Here is a 15,668-nt window from a genome sequence, read left to right on the forward strand (position 1 = left end):
TTTTTGTGTTGACGTGGGTGGGTGTTGAAATTTTTTTTACTTTGTCATTGAAATAATAAATTCACGTCGCCACTGTCCATACGTTTAGCATAAATATTTGAGTAGATACTGTCTGACAGCAATATCATATTAGTACATTATATTAAAATTGATCATAAAACATTTACAATATTTTACATAAACTTATAAAAATATTGAAAGGATTGAGGTTAAAAACATTTTAAAGATGAATAAATACATTGAATATTTATTTCGTGGTTAAATTTTCCAAATACTCAAACAGTTTCACAGAATAATAGCTTATATTAAAAAACAAAAAAATAATAATTACTCTGTAAACAATTATTAGGACAAAATTGATATTTAAGAAAACTTATTTTTTTTTATGACAGGAAATAATTGGTACAATGAAAAGTTCAAGTCCAAATATTTTTTCACGTTACAATATTAGTTTATTTGCTCCAGACACAGATAATGTGACTTGTTTTATACAAAATCATAATATTTTGGTAACAAATTTTGTACAAAACAAGTACAAACGGAAAAATAAATATTTATTAAGTAAAAAAAAAATCTAAAACAATCAACAAGGAATATAATCTATAATATAATGAAGGTACTATTGCATGTGAGTTTAAATACAATTAATCTTCAAGTGGGAAAAGTATTTTAATTTTTTTTAATTTGTAACCTAATAAATACTTTTAATTTACAAATATTTAAAGTTATTTAACATAGTATAAATTTAAAATTTGCTAGATTTTTCCACGATTATGCAATATAATATGAAATGTTAACAAAGTAACAACTAAAAAGAAATTGTTTAATTTGGGAAAATTTAGAATGGCAGTGTGTTTGCATCCTTTAACTTAAACATTCCCACAAATCTTTTCTAATTGACTGAAAAAAAAATAGATAACCGCTTTGAGCATATCAATTTTTATGTGTAACGCGTGCCAAAACATGATAAAGAACCAAACATAACAGAGAAAAATATATATAATTTCCAATTGTTCTACTTTCAAAATCACAGACCACTCAGGACAATGTCCTCTCCTCACTATCCACACCCAACAAACTTTAACAATTCCTTAGAAATATTTTTCCAAAATAAAATTTTAAGTACGTGAAAAAATCTTAATTAGTAACATTAAATTATAATTTTTTTGTTAGAATAAATATTTTAAATTTTAATAGACTAGAAAAAAGATCTGTAAATAAAATAGGTACACATAAAGCTGACATACATAATTTTTTTTTCTTTAAACCTAATAAACACATAATTATATTTTCTTTGAATATCTAATACAAAATAAAACATTTATATTATATACATATAATATTGGTTAAATAATTGTATATATTCAAATTTTTTTAACTCTTGAAATTTTCTTATGCTATATGGAAAATTTGTCTAATTTTTGTACTCTCGAGACACTAAAACTTTTTAAGCACTACATAATGAGGCAAAAAAATAAATAAATAAATAAAAAAATAATATGTAACAGGTATAATTGTTATTTGATAAAATTTTATACTGTTAACTCGAAAGTATTGATAATGTAATCATTAATTGTTATAAAATGTCAAATAAAAACAAATACATATAACTGAATCAATTTTGGAATGATTAATAAGCTAAAACAAAAATATTTAACAAAATAAATGTCAACTTTTCGGATAAAATTTAAACAACAATTTTCATAATAAAATATAAAACAAAAACATCATTTTGGTAGTTACTAGAATTTAAAAAAAAAATGTTCAACAAATATTGCACTAATGGAGAAATTATGAGATAGAATAACACTTAAACAACAAGCTTGAAAATATTTTAACATTGCACAGTCAGTTGGTAAACTCATGTGCAATTAGAACATAAATCAGATGCCTTAGTAAATTCACATTCCTATAGGACGAATTGAATATCATCCCCACCACCTTGTCATTTTATACTATTCATTAGACCAGCTAAATTAATTTAAAACATTTTTCAAATTTCATTTGTTTGAATGAGTATGTGTGAAAAAAAATGTAATTATATATCTTTTTTATAACTTTTTATACATGGAGGTTTATTGTGGACTGACACTTTCAGCTGGCACTGAAGTTGCTGTAGTACTTTTTTCGTTGCACTCAGCCATCTTCTCGCAGTAGTCCCTGAAATAATCGCGGAAGCGAGACCATGATTTTTCTGGCACAGTAATTGCTGTTCTAAAGTTTCCTTTAACCTAATATTTAAAATAAAATTAGTTTAGAATTAAATTAAAAAAATATAAAAAAAGGTTAAATGAAGAGTAATTTAGACTTGCCGTAGTTGTTACCTCCGATATGCGCATGTAAATGCCACGGTTATTTTGGCCAACATCAAAATAAAAATTTTTGTTATCAACCCTCATGTGACGACCATCAGGCAAGTCACCTTTGAAGCCACCATCATCTGTACCAAATTCATCTAGCAGATCTGTCAGATTATCACGAAACTCAATCATGCCTTGCGCTGGGATAGCAACTTGAGAACGTGGGCCACCACGAGTTATTGTCTGGGAGACCTATATAGGTAAAACAATATAATTCATGATTAATACATTATGCATAGATTTTAAATTTGGTAAATAGTTTTAGAAAAACAAAAATGTTCAGTTACACGAAGAAATCTTCCACGGGCGTTCTCCTTTAGATCTAAGTAATAACGGCGGTTGTCCTTGATCATCATTTCAGACTTCAATTTTCCATCTTCAGGAACAGTATCTGGATTAGGTGGTCCTATACAAATATGTTAATTTATATTAAATATACAAATTTAAAATTAATTAAAATAATTATTTGGTAGTGGATTAGATAAAAGGGTAGGGGGATTGAAAGTATCTAGGAACAGTGTTTGCGCTGATTATTGAGATTTTAAAGCTTTTTAAATCAATAATAAAATTATTAATTAACACACACACACTTATCTCTCTCTATATATATATATCATACTTAAGTACATAAAACCTACAAAAATCATATATAATATATATTCATTTGTATGGTTAACTAAAATCCTGTTGTCTTCAATCTGTTTTATTCTTTCCTTTTCCCATAATCGTTTTTCCCTTCTTATTATACGTTTAGTTTCTCTAAGATTCTGGGCAAAATTTTTATTGTTTTCTGTGTTTGGGTTTGTAAGCATCAATGATCTCGCTTTATCCCTTTCTTCAATTGCGCTTTGACACTTATTGTTAAACCATTTATGCTTTTGTACTTTTTTCTTTTTTTCTAGGTGTTCCAACGTAGTTATTTTTATTATTCCCTTTAATTTTTTCCAACGGGTTTCAATATTTCCTGCCTCTATTCCGTCCTTTAATTTGTTATAACTAAAATAGTTGGTAGGCGCTAAAGAATTAATAATTACACTAATTACGTTCAAACTAAGGAATATTTACCTAATTGTGAATAAAACTCGCTGAAAGTACCAAGATGATCTCTGAAATCAGCCGCAGTGGACAAAGCCAAAAAAATTTGACTTCTTCTACCATCAGCTCCAATCTATAAAAATAAAAAAAATTGTTAAAAATATTTGAAAAACGTACACTTTAACAGACTTTTGAGGGCACCATAACTACTCTTTTTCAATTCAAACTGATGTTGGACACAATGATTTTCAACTGGAATAACAAATAATATATATTTATAATACTTACTTCAGCGACTTTTATAAATTTTCCTCTTCTATTTTGTTTAACATCTAAGTAAAAACGTTTTGATTGTATTTGAAGCATTTTGGTGGCCAGCTCTTGCTCATTACTTTGCTGTTGTTGACCTATATTACAACAAACAATTAACGCGAATAAATGAATTTGCATAAAAATGTCGTGAATATCACTTAAAAATAATAATTATATGGAAATATAAAAGAATATACAAAAATTATCTAGATATTAAAACAGTTAAAAAAGACGTATTGTACCGAATATAATTTCTCTACCGATGTCTGACATGATGAAGTCGTTGTCGGGGTTTTGCATTTTAATTTAATACCAGCTTAAATCGAATGATTTGCGAATTGCTAATGTACACAGATTTTTGTTATCAATAAAAAGAATACTAAAAACATTTAAGGCCATATTTCGCTAACAAAAGATCAACAGCGGAGCAACACGACTAAAGGGGTACAACACTTGGAGATAGCAACAACACTACTGGTAGGGATTAGGTCAGGGCGCTCAATAAGTGGGTCACGTCAGCTGACTCGCCGCATAAAGGGCTGTGAGTAGCACCACCACAAGAAATAATTTATATTTTTATGAATTGTGAGCAAGGCATTTTATTACTTTTAATTTGGTTTTTATATCACACATCACTCGAATTCTGCGAACGATGTTTAAAAACCAAACAGATTTATTAAAAATAGATTATTCAATATTAATATTAAGTGAAAAATAATAATATAAATATAAATTTACCCTTATAGATAACCAAATACATACATATATCAGAAATTAATGGTACCCGCCGTTTTTCCCGAATCGAAATTCCCGAATAGTATTTTGCCCGAAAGTCTAAAAATCCGAAACCTGTTTTCCCGAACACCTTTTTCCCGACAAGTTATTGTTCCCGAAATAAAAAATTTAAAAATTTAGTTATTACTGGTGTATTTTCTATGTATTTCTATCTATTTTATACCTATATAAGATAAAGATAGTATTTACCAAAAAGTACGGGTATTTTACCTTTATCGCAATTTACCGTCGTTACAACGACATATGTATAATATACATGTACTATTACTATCTTTGCCACACGAGCATTTAATTGATTTTTATTTTACACCTTTATCATCGCGCGCTTGTGATACTATTGTTATGATTACTATCGCTCGTATATTGTTGTAATTATTGTTGTAATCGAAAAGTCTCGTTATTCGCGTAGTTGTGGTTATACTTTCGTTTTAATTTTCAGTGCGTTATATTGTATAAGCTTTTTTAAATTATTAAATATTAAACATTAGGTACACTACAGGATTTATTATATTATTATTAACTTTACCAAATTAATTTTTATATTTTATACGTATTGTAATTTATCGATTTTAAAATATTATACATTAGGTAGGTACATTACAGGATTTATTATATTATTATTAATTTTACTAATTCATTATTATATTTTATACATATTATAATTTATATTCGGGAAAAAAAGTTTCGGGTTTTCGAATTTTTGGGTATAATACCATTCGAGAATTTTGATTCGGGCAAAATACCGGTAACCAAAATTAATTGTATATATTTGACAAAAAATTCAATACAATTTAAAATTTTATATTGTTGTCCTTTATAGATTAAAACTTTAAGAAGGTACTGTCGTACTGAACATCTGAATACGATGTTATAATCAACAACGCACATCAATAAATAAATAGTAATTGTAAATTAAAACGTAAATAAATATTTTGTACTTAATCAACTATAATAAAAAAAATTAAATTTTTATTTTTAGAGTAAGTATCGAACACTTTTAAATAGATGGAAATGGAAATAAAACTAATGAGGAAAAAAATATGTTTCCAAAAATTAAAATAATAAAAAAGTGTCAAAATTGTACGTTTCAATTTGTGGCTTTACTCTTTAGTAAGTTAATGAAGAGACATAAAAACAGCATACGAACAAATTAATAATTTAAATAAGATCGTAATAGAAATTATCAATAAACTATTTTGATTTTTAAGTTGGAGGGGATTAGTGTATTATTTTTCGTCAAATTCAATATTCATTGTATTACATTTAGTGGCTATACGTCATATTCACCTCCGAAAACGTCGTCGAGCCTACGTTTTAGCAAAAAACGCTAAGGTAATGAAAATACACACTCCTAATTATAAATGTTTAAAAAGAATGGGATGGGTTAAACAGATGACGGGTACCGCTGTAGCCAGTTGTTAAATTCTCATTATTCTAGATTTAACCAGCATTCATACTGGTTGGTTATCTTAAAATAATAATATACAAACAAAATAATTTTTTTGGGAAGGTCAAAATAAAATAAATGTGTATTATTATCTAGTTTTCAATCAATACAATCATTTAATGTATGCGAACTCTGTTTTTTTTTTTTGTAACTAATTCTCGTAAAACTGATGAGTGAATAAATTGGAAATTATAAATAGCCGTGGGTCAAAATTTAATATACTATTGATTATAAATAATTAATTATTAATATCAAAAATAGGTGAGTAAATAACACCTCTGCAATACAGTAGGTTACTGTAATGGATGTATTAAATTTGAATCTAAATGTAAATAATTTTAGACGAAAAACTACTCTGAACGAAGACACTGTCAGCTTATTTCATATAAATATATTGCAATTAATTAGTATAGTAGTTTATTTTACAATTAGCTGCAATACTAATATTGCAAATATGCAATTATGAATATGCAATGGCATAAATGGCATAAAATAAACCTAAATGTTATTATGTAAGTGAAATATAATAATTGGTAGGTACTTAAATAGTATTTAATAAATACATTTCTAAGCTTTGAAACCCCAAGGAAAACATTTTTAAATTGCAACAAAATCCTAATAATATTATTATAAACATTTGGTGAAAATTAAAAGGATCAATAATTACCATATTTTTTAGCTACACATAAGAAATCAAAATTTATTTTGTGTAAAAAATGAAGTGAAAGGTACTAAATACTGGATAATTTTGAATTTTGACCTCCTAAAAGTACCATTTTTATTATCAGAAGCTACCGAAAAAATCGAAGCATTTTTTCTACAATATAGTATAAATCAATGAATATTATTAATAATAGTCATACATTAATAGCTTCAATTAAAAACTATTAATACGCTATTAAGATAAACACATTATTATAAGTACCAAGTACTTAAAGTTTATGCGGAATAATACGTAAATCAGGCGAGTCCGACAAAAAATTAAGAGCTTGTGTTTTCCATCAGAGGCAGAATAGCACGATTAGAATAACAATCGTTGGACTCACTAGATTTACGTAGGGCAGTGTTAATTTTAAGTACTTATTACATTACATATTCTAATATATGTGTATCTATTATCATTATTATCTTTGTATTATTATGTCAGCATTGTCAGCTGATAAATCAAATCTAAAATTAAGATAGAATTTTTCTAAAATAAATTATTCAACTTTACCAAACGGAAAACGGGTGCTAGGTAAGATAAAACAAAAAAGGATAGTAAACGATCATATAAATTAAGAAATAGGTACAATAATTGTTTTATACTGATGAGCGATAACTGTCTTCATGGCTCTTCGTAATTAATACCATATACGAATTACCAATAGCATAAAAATCCCTAATACGTCATATATTTTCATTTTAGGAACTATTATTTTATTAGAAATTGGAAAGAAAGAAAGATTGATAATCAGTACTCATTAGTCCTTAGTTTAATTGCAGTACCATTAATTGTAATATAGTAATTAAGTAGCTAATGGTTTATTAGTTATAAGTTCATTATATTTACATAATTGGTAATTGGTAATTGGTAAAACCCCTGGAAAACCACCTTCTTTTTCAATCGATACTAAGAAAAACAGAACTGTTCTATTAAACATGTAATTGCATTTTTTGAAATTTTTAAATAGTTAAGAACTATTTTCTTTAGAGTGGGCATAATATTATACTACATAGTATGCATGAATAGTAACGCATAAGTCATAAATAAATAATTCTATGGTCATAATACAAAATAGTCGAACATAAATATATTATACCAATTTAATGTTTATAAAATACTTATAAAATTTGTATTAATTTTGACTGCCTTCATTAATTAAAAATAATGTACATATCTTTAATTTGACAACAGGTCTAAGTATGTAAAGTAGGTACAGTTAAAAACATATCCATTTATTAATATTTAACATGGAAAATACATAGGACTAAATTTTACAATTTATCTTTAATTAACATGATATTTTTAATTACAAAAAAATTGAAAATATTTTTTTATTCTTAACTACTTGATTCTTTTTTTACCATTTAGAATAAGTAACATTAACATTAACTATTACTCATTAATCAAACATCTATAAGTTTTTGACTAAAATCTATTTTGTTTAAATCATATATCTATACATCATAGCATTACATATTATAAGGATGGCACCATGTTCGTTAATGTTGGTGACCCTCCCCCCCCCTCAACTATCTCAGGAACGATTTTGAAAAAGGTCGCGACTCCTGGGTTGAAAACCTCAACTATAGAAGATAACAACCACTACATTAATACTATAAATTATTATATTATACTTGTAAAATGTTTATTCTCTAATAAATCAGGTGTATTATTAAAAAATAATTGTATTCAAGGTATAATTAATTTTACCGAAATAATGTCTATATCTTATATCATATTACTAACATCCATTTTTACAAAATACCAGGCTCGGACGACAATAAGTTACTTGACGTTTATTATAACATAAATAAAGTCAGGCCGTTTACCAATGAACTATAAATAGAAAATTCTCATTATTATATTAAACGTATTTTGTAGACGAATTCTTCAGTTTAGAGCTTAGATAATTTATTAAATGACAAATTACGAACACATTTATATATTTATCTAATTAGGGTCAAATGGGGTAATTGTAAATAAATTTTGTTACTTTTTAATATTTTTTTTATTTTCTAAATTATAATTAACAATACATTTTCTTTCTCATCAAAACCATTCATAAACATATCCTAGGCTTATAAAATTTCCTACACAAGACCAGAATATTAAATCACTTAAGAAAAAAAAAAATTTACATATGCCCCATTCATTTACATTTGCCCCATTTATTTGGGGTAAATGTAAACAATGATTTCACGTTATAAGAGTGAAATAGAATCTGGATCTGGGGCATATGTAAACAACCTGTATTACCTTTTATTTAACGTTTTGATAGACCCAATACACACAAATTTACATTAGCCCCAAATATTATACTTAGACGTTCATACCTTCATGTTATTAATATGAAATACATTAAAAATGATTGGTTAATTTCTTATGATTATTATTTACAAATGCCCCGATTTACAATTACCCCATTTGACCCTAAGTATACTAGATTATTAATTAATAAAAATATGAATTGAATTACTACAAATTTATGAAATAATCGATAAAATATAATAACGAATTATCTAGCTAGGGGCAGAAATTTTGAAATAATTTAAAAACATCCAATAGATTACCAAAGGATGACTGCCAGTATGATATTCTTCCATAATTCCAATTGGCATTATCTTCCGAAATACATCTAGCGCTTACGCCACTCGTCTCATTAGATGATAATATCTCCATTCAAAAATTACGCACACTAGTCACCACTCTTATAAATTGACACCTACTTAGGTCCTTTATAACTACACAAAAACATTAGACATCGACTGATCGCAAAACACAACTGATGTCTGGTTGTATACCTATTATATGTTATGCCCATACCCATACGGCCATACACAACCATGTGCTTGGAAATAATTACGAATCTTTTGACTGTGGTGAGTGGTGACGCGTCTCTTATGAGAAACTGAATGACTCAGACGTCATTCGTCCCCACCCCCGCTTTAACACAGGACGATTAACACACACTCACGGATTGCATTAATATTCACATGGGATTACCCCATTAATAGATTGAAACAATGTCAATTCAAACGATAATTGTCAATTGAATAAAAATGCGAAAAATTATAATAATTATGCAATACTTTAATAATTTGTTTAAATATAAAAAATATAAAATACAGTTTTTAAATATAATTGTAATGAATTTAAGCCAATTTAGGTATATAAAAATAAATATTAGTTAAGTTAGGATAGGTTTTAATTGTAAAATGTGCAAGTATACTGGTATTTTCATTCCGACAGTCAAAAACATTGATAATACTCAATATAAACTTTCGAATTGCGGATACCCCCCCCCCTGGCTATTTGCGGTGTGCCAGAAAATTCCCCCCAAATTTTTTTAAAAGTCTATATCTTAATAACGTTATATTATTAATCATTGAATATTAAATAATTATTTTTCATCACATATTATTGGTCTTTACCAATATTTTCGCCTAATGAATGGAATGTGCATAATGCAACGAAGAAAAATACATGTAACAAATAATAACAACAAATAATATAAGTGAGGGTTTCAAAAGTAAATCTAAAAGTTTGATAAGAAGCCAGCATCCAAATATTTGGATGTTCATTGAAGCACTCCAGACATCAAATGCACAAGCAAATATTAAATTGTTAAATATCCTAACTGGTAGGTACAGTTTTTACAAAAAAAAAGGCTAAAAAATATGTGTTTAGAAATACCAAAAAAATCAGAAATAAAGAATTTTTACAAACTATATCATTTAATGTCGGATTTTATAAACATTTTTATTAATTAATAATTATATTTTATTTTATAATATTTTTACTTAACTTTTTTTTAATATTATTTTTATTTAACTGGTACAGTTTTAACAAAAAAATTAAATAAATATATGTTAAAGCTAAAAATTGTGTTGAAAAATAATAATTTCATATTAGATGATTACCTAACAATATAATATTATTATGAAGCCAAAACCACTCTTCCTATCAGGGGCAGACTGGCTCATTCAGAGCGTCCTGGGAATTCTTTTTAAAGCAACCCAAACCATGGTCCAAATTCCAACCTAACACACTATTACAGACTTATGTTTAAAATACTACACATTTTATAAGTTGGATATTCAAAATATAAATAATAACAGGATATATATAACATGTTTTAGAAATACATAGTAATGATATTTAATAGCTCAAGGAATTAATAATTTATGTAGTGTTTTACTTCTTTAGGCTAAATGGTTTGTCACAGTTTGGTATGGTACCCATATTACTTAAAATGTTTTTTTTTTCTATAGCCATTAAAACAAAAGTTTCTAAGATATACTGTTTCCATAAACAATTTTCGATTGAAAAAGAAAATTGCGTTCATTTTTAGAGTATAAAAATCAATTAAAAATGCAATAAATCAATTTATGTTTACTTTATTTTGTTATTTAAAAATGTAATGTTTACTACCTACTTTAATTTTGAAAATGCTCGTTCACAAGCTGTTTATATAATGGATCAAGTTAATTAAGTTTTTTAAGCTTTATATAGCATAACATATGCTTTAATTTATATATATTGTTTATATGTAATTAAGTTATAAAGTATAACAACATCTCAAACAATTTCTACAAGATTTATTTTTAAATACACTACATACATTGTTCATAATAGACTTCTATAATTCAATACAGTCTATCTGCATAAAAACTATAAAATAGGCATCACAATTGTTATTAATTTTTTTAGTGCTCAATCAAATCATATTAAAAATATACTATTTAGTATTTATAAGTTTTCCATCATCTTTAAAAAAAATGCTTAAAACTAAAAATGTATTTGAAATTTTCTATATAAAAATTAAAGTTTTTCTATTTTATTTTACTAGAGAACCTCAATATATAAGATCTAAATCATAATTTATCATGTGAATATAATTATAATTTTTATAATAGTTATAATATTAGTTAATTATAATTGAATAATATTAATAATGCAAGTTAGAACTAAATTATTAATTATCTAAAAATATTATTTTTAGGTGCAAAGCCTTGGTTTTTAACTATATTTTTATTCAAATACTATTGAAAACTATAAAATAATATGTGGTCTTACAGAAACTAACAAGTAATACAAACCCAAACAGCTACCAGTTGCGTCATTGGCTAATAGCTATAATTTTTATTCATCAGAAATACTGTTTTTAGAACAAAATGCAATTTTAGGTATGATTATTATTGTATTATTTGTTATATTTTATAGGTTTTAAACAGACCTAAAACTGAAAGAAAAACTATTATTTTAATATAAAAACCTTTATAAATTATTTATACAACCTAACTGCCCTAGCCAGTCTCATAATTTGATTATTTGACTGGCCCATTGAAAAATTTCCCAATCTTCTGATCTGCCCCTGCTTCCTGTATAATACCAAATGACCCTAACCGACGTCTCAAGTGTAACTTGTGCTGTGACTTACAAGTCGATTAACCACTTCTACCCACGCAATAAAGTATAAATGAATAGTTTTTTTGTCAATCAAGCCCTATTATGTATCTGTCCATTGTGTTTATTGTAAAAATATTTTTTAGTTTAGATTATAAAAGTTAAAATAAATATTGCAAAGAAAAACAAATATTGGATTTTTTAGATTATTTAATTATTAGTCTAATTTGTCTAAATTATAAAAATAATAGAAAAAAACACAATACATCCATAAATAACGATAGTAAAAATTGATCGAGACACTAGTAATATACTATTAAAATATATTGAGGTTTATAGTAATAGTGTTTGTAATAATACATATTACTTTCTAATCTTTACAAAATTTACAAAGGTCGCTACACACTGCAAGGGTGGCATTAAAATTCTCTTGTCTTGATAGTGCCAGTGTGGCTCATTTTTTTGTAACCGCTAACGCTACTGTGTGTGAAGACTGACCTTGAGAAAGGGTATTTAAATGTGAACATAATAAATAAATAATGATAATTAGTAATTATACCTATAAACATTTATACTTTTATTGAGCTACTATATTTCAATTATAAATTGAGATTTAAAATTAATTATATTCTATGTACCTAATATGACTGCCATTAAAAAAAGGAAAGTAGGTAAATAAATATTAATTAATTTGATAAACTGTAATAACCAAAATTACTGAACAAATATTTAATTATATTGGGCTATTTTTTAACCATGATTTGTAGAACCATCATAGTTTGCAACTGTTTTTAGTTGATAATCAATTAAATTAAATTTTAAATATTAAAAATTATATAAATTGTAAAATATTAACAATGCTAACACTCCAACTGAGTTTGGAGGCCAAGATTTTTTATAACACTGGCCACAAAAAATAAATATGTTTTTGGTGGTCCAAGAATTAAAAATCATTAAAAACAAAGTTATTAAGACATTGTAGAGACGTGACTTGCCTATGAAAAAAATGCACATTCCATAATTTAAATTCTTTAGATATTATCTCCACAAGATATAATGATAGTAATTACAATTTAAAATTGATTTCTTATATTTTAGGTTTATTTGTAAGCTATATAAAATATTGTATTGATATCTTAATGTGGTCATTTATTAAAAATTTAAGCTTTGGGAAACATTGGTAACGACAAAAAGAACTGCACGACAAACTGCAAAGTTAACGAGATTTTTAGGCTTTCTGAATGCAAATTAATTAGAAATATCTTGATGAAACTCATTAATACAAATGTACTATGTATGCAGGTTGTAGTAAAAGAATTTATGTAAATAAATATTAGATTTTATTGCAGAATCATGATATATCTATTTATGTTCATTATGAATAACTGAAAAGGACAATTTTAAGACATAGGTGTGTATTTATAACATTTAAAAAATCTAATTGAAACTATGGAGCACACTATACCTAATTATGAATAATAGGTAAGTAGGTACAAATTATAAAATAAATTAACTATAAATGATAATTAGACCTCAAGATTATAAAGGAATATAGTTAAAAATATAAAAAATATAATTATATTTCTCATCTGATTAATGATTCATTTAATTACAAAAATAAACAATTATTTCAAAACTTAACAAACAGTTTTAGATACCAATATGGAAATTTTTTAATTAAGAATCAAATTAAATCCTTAACCCATTTGAACTATTTTATTTATTTACTTTCTTGTATCTTATAATAATATTATCATTTATCAGTACCTAACCCTACAGTTTTAGGAAACTCTGGCTCATATTATTTTAAACTTAAAAAATTGGACAGATCATATAGATCTCATAATTGTTGAATTTTAAAAAAAAAAACAGTCACTATGGTATAATGTCAAATAGCTTAACATAATAAAACATCACTATTCTTTATATTAAGGATACACTTAATATCTACAAAGTATTACATACAATTGAAAAAAAAAACCCAAGTTTCTGTAAGATATTAAATTATTCTTACCAGAATCAGATCCTGTAGCTCCATTTGAAGTTTGCCCTGGAAATCAAAATCAAAAATGAACGGATTAGTTGTTTGCCAGAGTAGTAAACTATTATTTGTACACCAATATCGACTCGTAAAGGGGTAAGCATAGCAGTAACCGTCTGGTAGCATTCATAATTCAAATGCTGGGAACACTATTTGACACGATAAAAACAAGTACCTCGTCTGCGACTCAATCTCGTATCTCCGGAAGACATGTTATATCGTTATTTCGATGACCGGCAATACCGACAAGACAAATTTCGCCGTTAAACGATGATGGGAATCCAAGAATCTAACTACCGTCCTCTAGGTCGTGGGGTAGGGGTTTTTTTTTCGTCAAGAAATTATGTCCACCGTTTTAACAGTTAATTCAATTTCGTTGTGACAATATGAAAAAGAAGGAATAAGACAACTGCACGGACATATGTTAGGGGGTGACTAGTGTGTGTGCGGTCACATGACGCGGGAACAGGGAAAACCACCCACAAGGACACTCTGGACAAGAGCGACAATAGTTTCGACCGCCGGTCCAGGGAGAAAAGACAATACCGGTGCAAACTGCAATGAGCCAATGAATGCGGGTATCACCGATACGGCGGCTCGGGGTCAGCCATCTTGGATTCACGGATCCGTTATCTCACGGAAAACGGCGGCAGGTCGTATTCGCGCGCCGCCGCCGATTTTTCGCTCGCGCTGTTCAAGTGCTTACACGATGCATTTAAAACAGCAAACTCACTTTGACTCTGGGGCTGATCATCGCCGCTCTCTCGGTCCGACATCGTCCGACAACGCACAGTCACACAAACCGCCGCCCCGCTCTACTTGGCGCGCACACACACAGTTCACACACTCGTCACCCGTCTGAGCGACTCCTCTAGTCGGTCGGTCTCTCGCACGCTCATGCACCTCCACTACACACACACACACACACACACAAACCGACACGAGAACACGCGCGCACACAGATACACGACGAAAACGCCACCGACGCACCAACACAGCCGGCCGAACGATTTTTTGCCGTTTCCCCGCTACTTACCGCCGTCCACACGACCATCAGTGGTCGGCGGGCTCGCACTCTCGCTCTCTAGCGTCTAGCCCCCCTCTGGCGGGGCCACTCGAAACTCGTGGCGCGCGCGCGATAGCGCTCACTCGCTCTCCCAGTCACCGTCACCCCCCCCCCTAGACACCCCCGCGAACATTCGCTAGCCAAGCCATAGAACGCACGCGCGCCGTTTCTCTCGTTCTTTGACCGTCAATTTTTGTTTTTTTCACGCGCCTGAAAGTTCCTTGTACGTACGATCAGCTGCTGATCGGCGACGTCGATGAACCGTTGGCGTGCGTGCGCATACCGGCGATCGCGCCGCGCCATCTGCTAGATTATAAATTGACCGCGCACCCGCCGGTTACAAGACGGTTAGGTTAGCGCGGCACTCTTCAGCACTTGCCACTTTGCCAGCTGATCGTAACTCTATAGCAGCTATCTGCGTATTATTTCCCATAAATATTGAATACCTACATGGTTCATATAACCTATTATATCATTGTGTAACGACATCAGCGCACTTT

General features: G+C 28.4%; 1 protein-coding gene across 5 annotated transcripts; it reads right to left on the reverse strand.

Moving 5' to 3' along the window:
* Window positions 1-227: 227 nt before the first annotated feature.
* Window positions 228-15,128, reverse strand: Pur-alpha (Purine-rich binding protein-alpha). 5 transcript variants are annotated; one of them, XM_015511118.2, is made up of 7 exons: window positions 14,809-15,128; window positions 14,076-14,111; window positions 3,684-3,802; window positions 3,426-3,528; window positions 2,648-2,766; window positions 2,325-2,552; window positions 228-2,231 (listed from the first exon to the last, which is right to left on the reverse strand). In XM_015511118.2, the coding sequence occupies exons 1-7, from the start codon at window positions 14,876-14,878 to the stop codon at window positions 2,076-2,078; spliced, it is 831 nt and encodes a 276-aa protein (XP_015366604.1). In that variant the 5' UTR covers window positions 14,879-15,128; the 3' UTR covers window positions 228-2,075. The 5 variants fall into 5 exon arrangements, with proteins under 5 accessions (XP_015366604.1, XP_015366603.1, XP_015366605.1 ...); XM_015511117.2 differs by having other exon boundaries at window positions 2,313-2,552; XM_015511119.2 differs by having other exon boundaries at window positions 2,313-2,552; window positions 14,836-15,122.
* Between the last annotated feature and the right edge of the window lie 540 nt (window positions 15,129-15,668).

The sequence above is a fragment of the Diuraphis noxia genome, unplaced genomic scaffold (assembly GCF_037042655.1).
Source record: "Diuraphis noxia isolate RWA-SAM2 unplaced genomic scaffold, SU_Dnox_SAM2 contig0003, whole genome shotgun sequence".
Taxonomy (NCBI): Eukaryota; Metazoa; Arthropoda; class Insecta; order Hemiptera; family Aphididae; genus Diuraphis; species Diuraphis noxia.

Bases quoted from the DNA above. Each gene is read 5' to 3' on its own strand.
- Pur-alpha (XM_015511117.2), bottom strand. From the start codon at position 14,878: ATGTCGGACCGAGAGAGCGGCGATGATCAGCCCCAGAGTCAAAGTGAG. The intron at 14,112-14,808 runs GTAAGCACTTGA...TTTGATTTCCAG, and splicing joins TGCTGTTTTAAATGCATCGT to GGCAAACTTCAAATGGAGCT. The intron at 2,232-2,312 runs GCAAGTCTAAAT...TTTAAATATTAG, and splicing joins TATCGGAGGTAACAACTACG to GTTAAAGGAAACTTTAGAAC.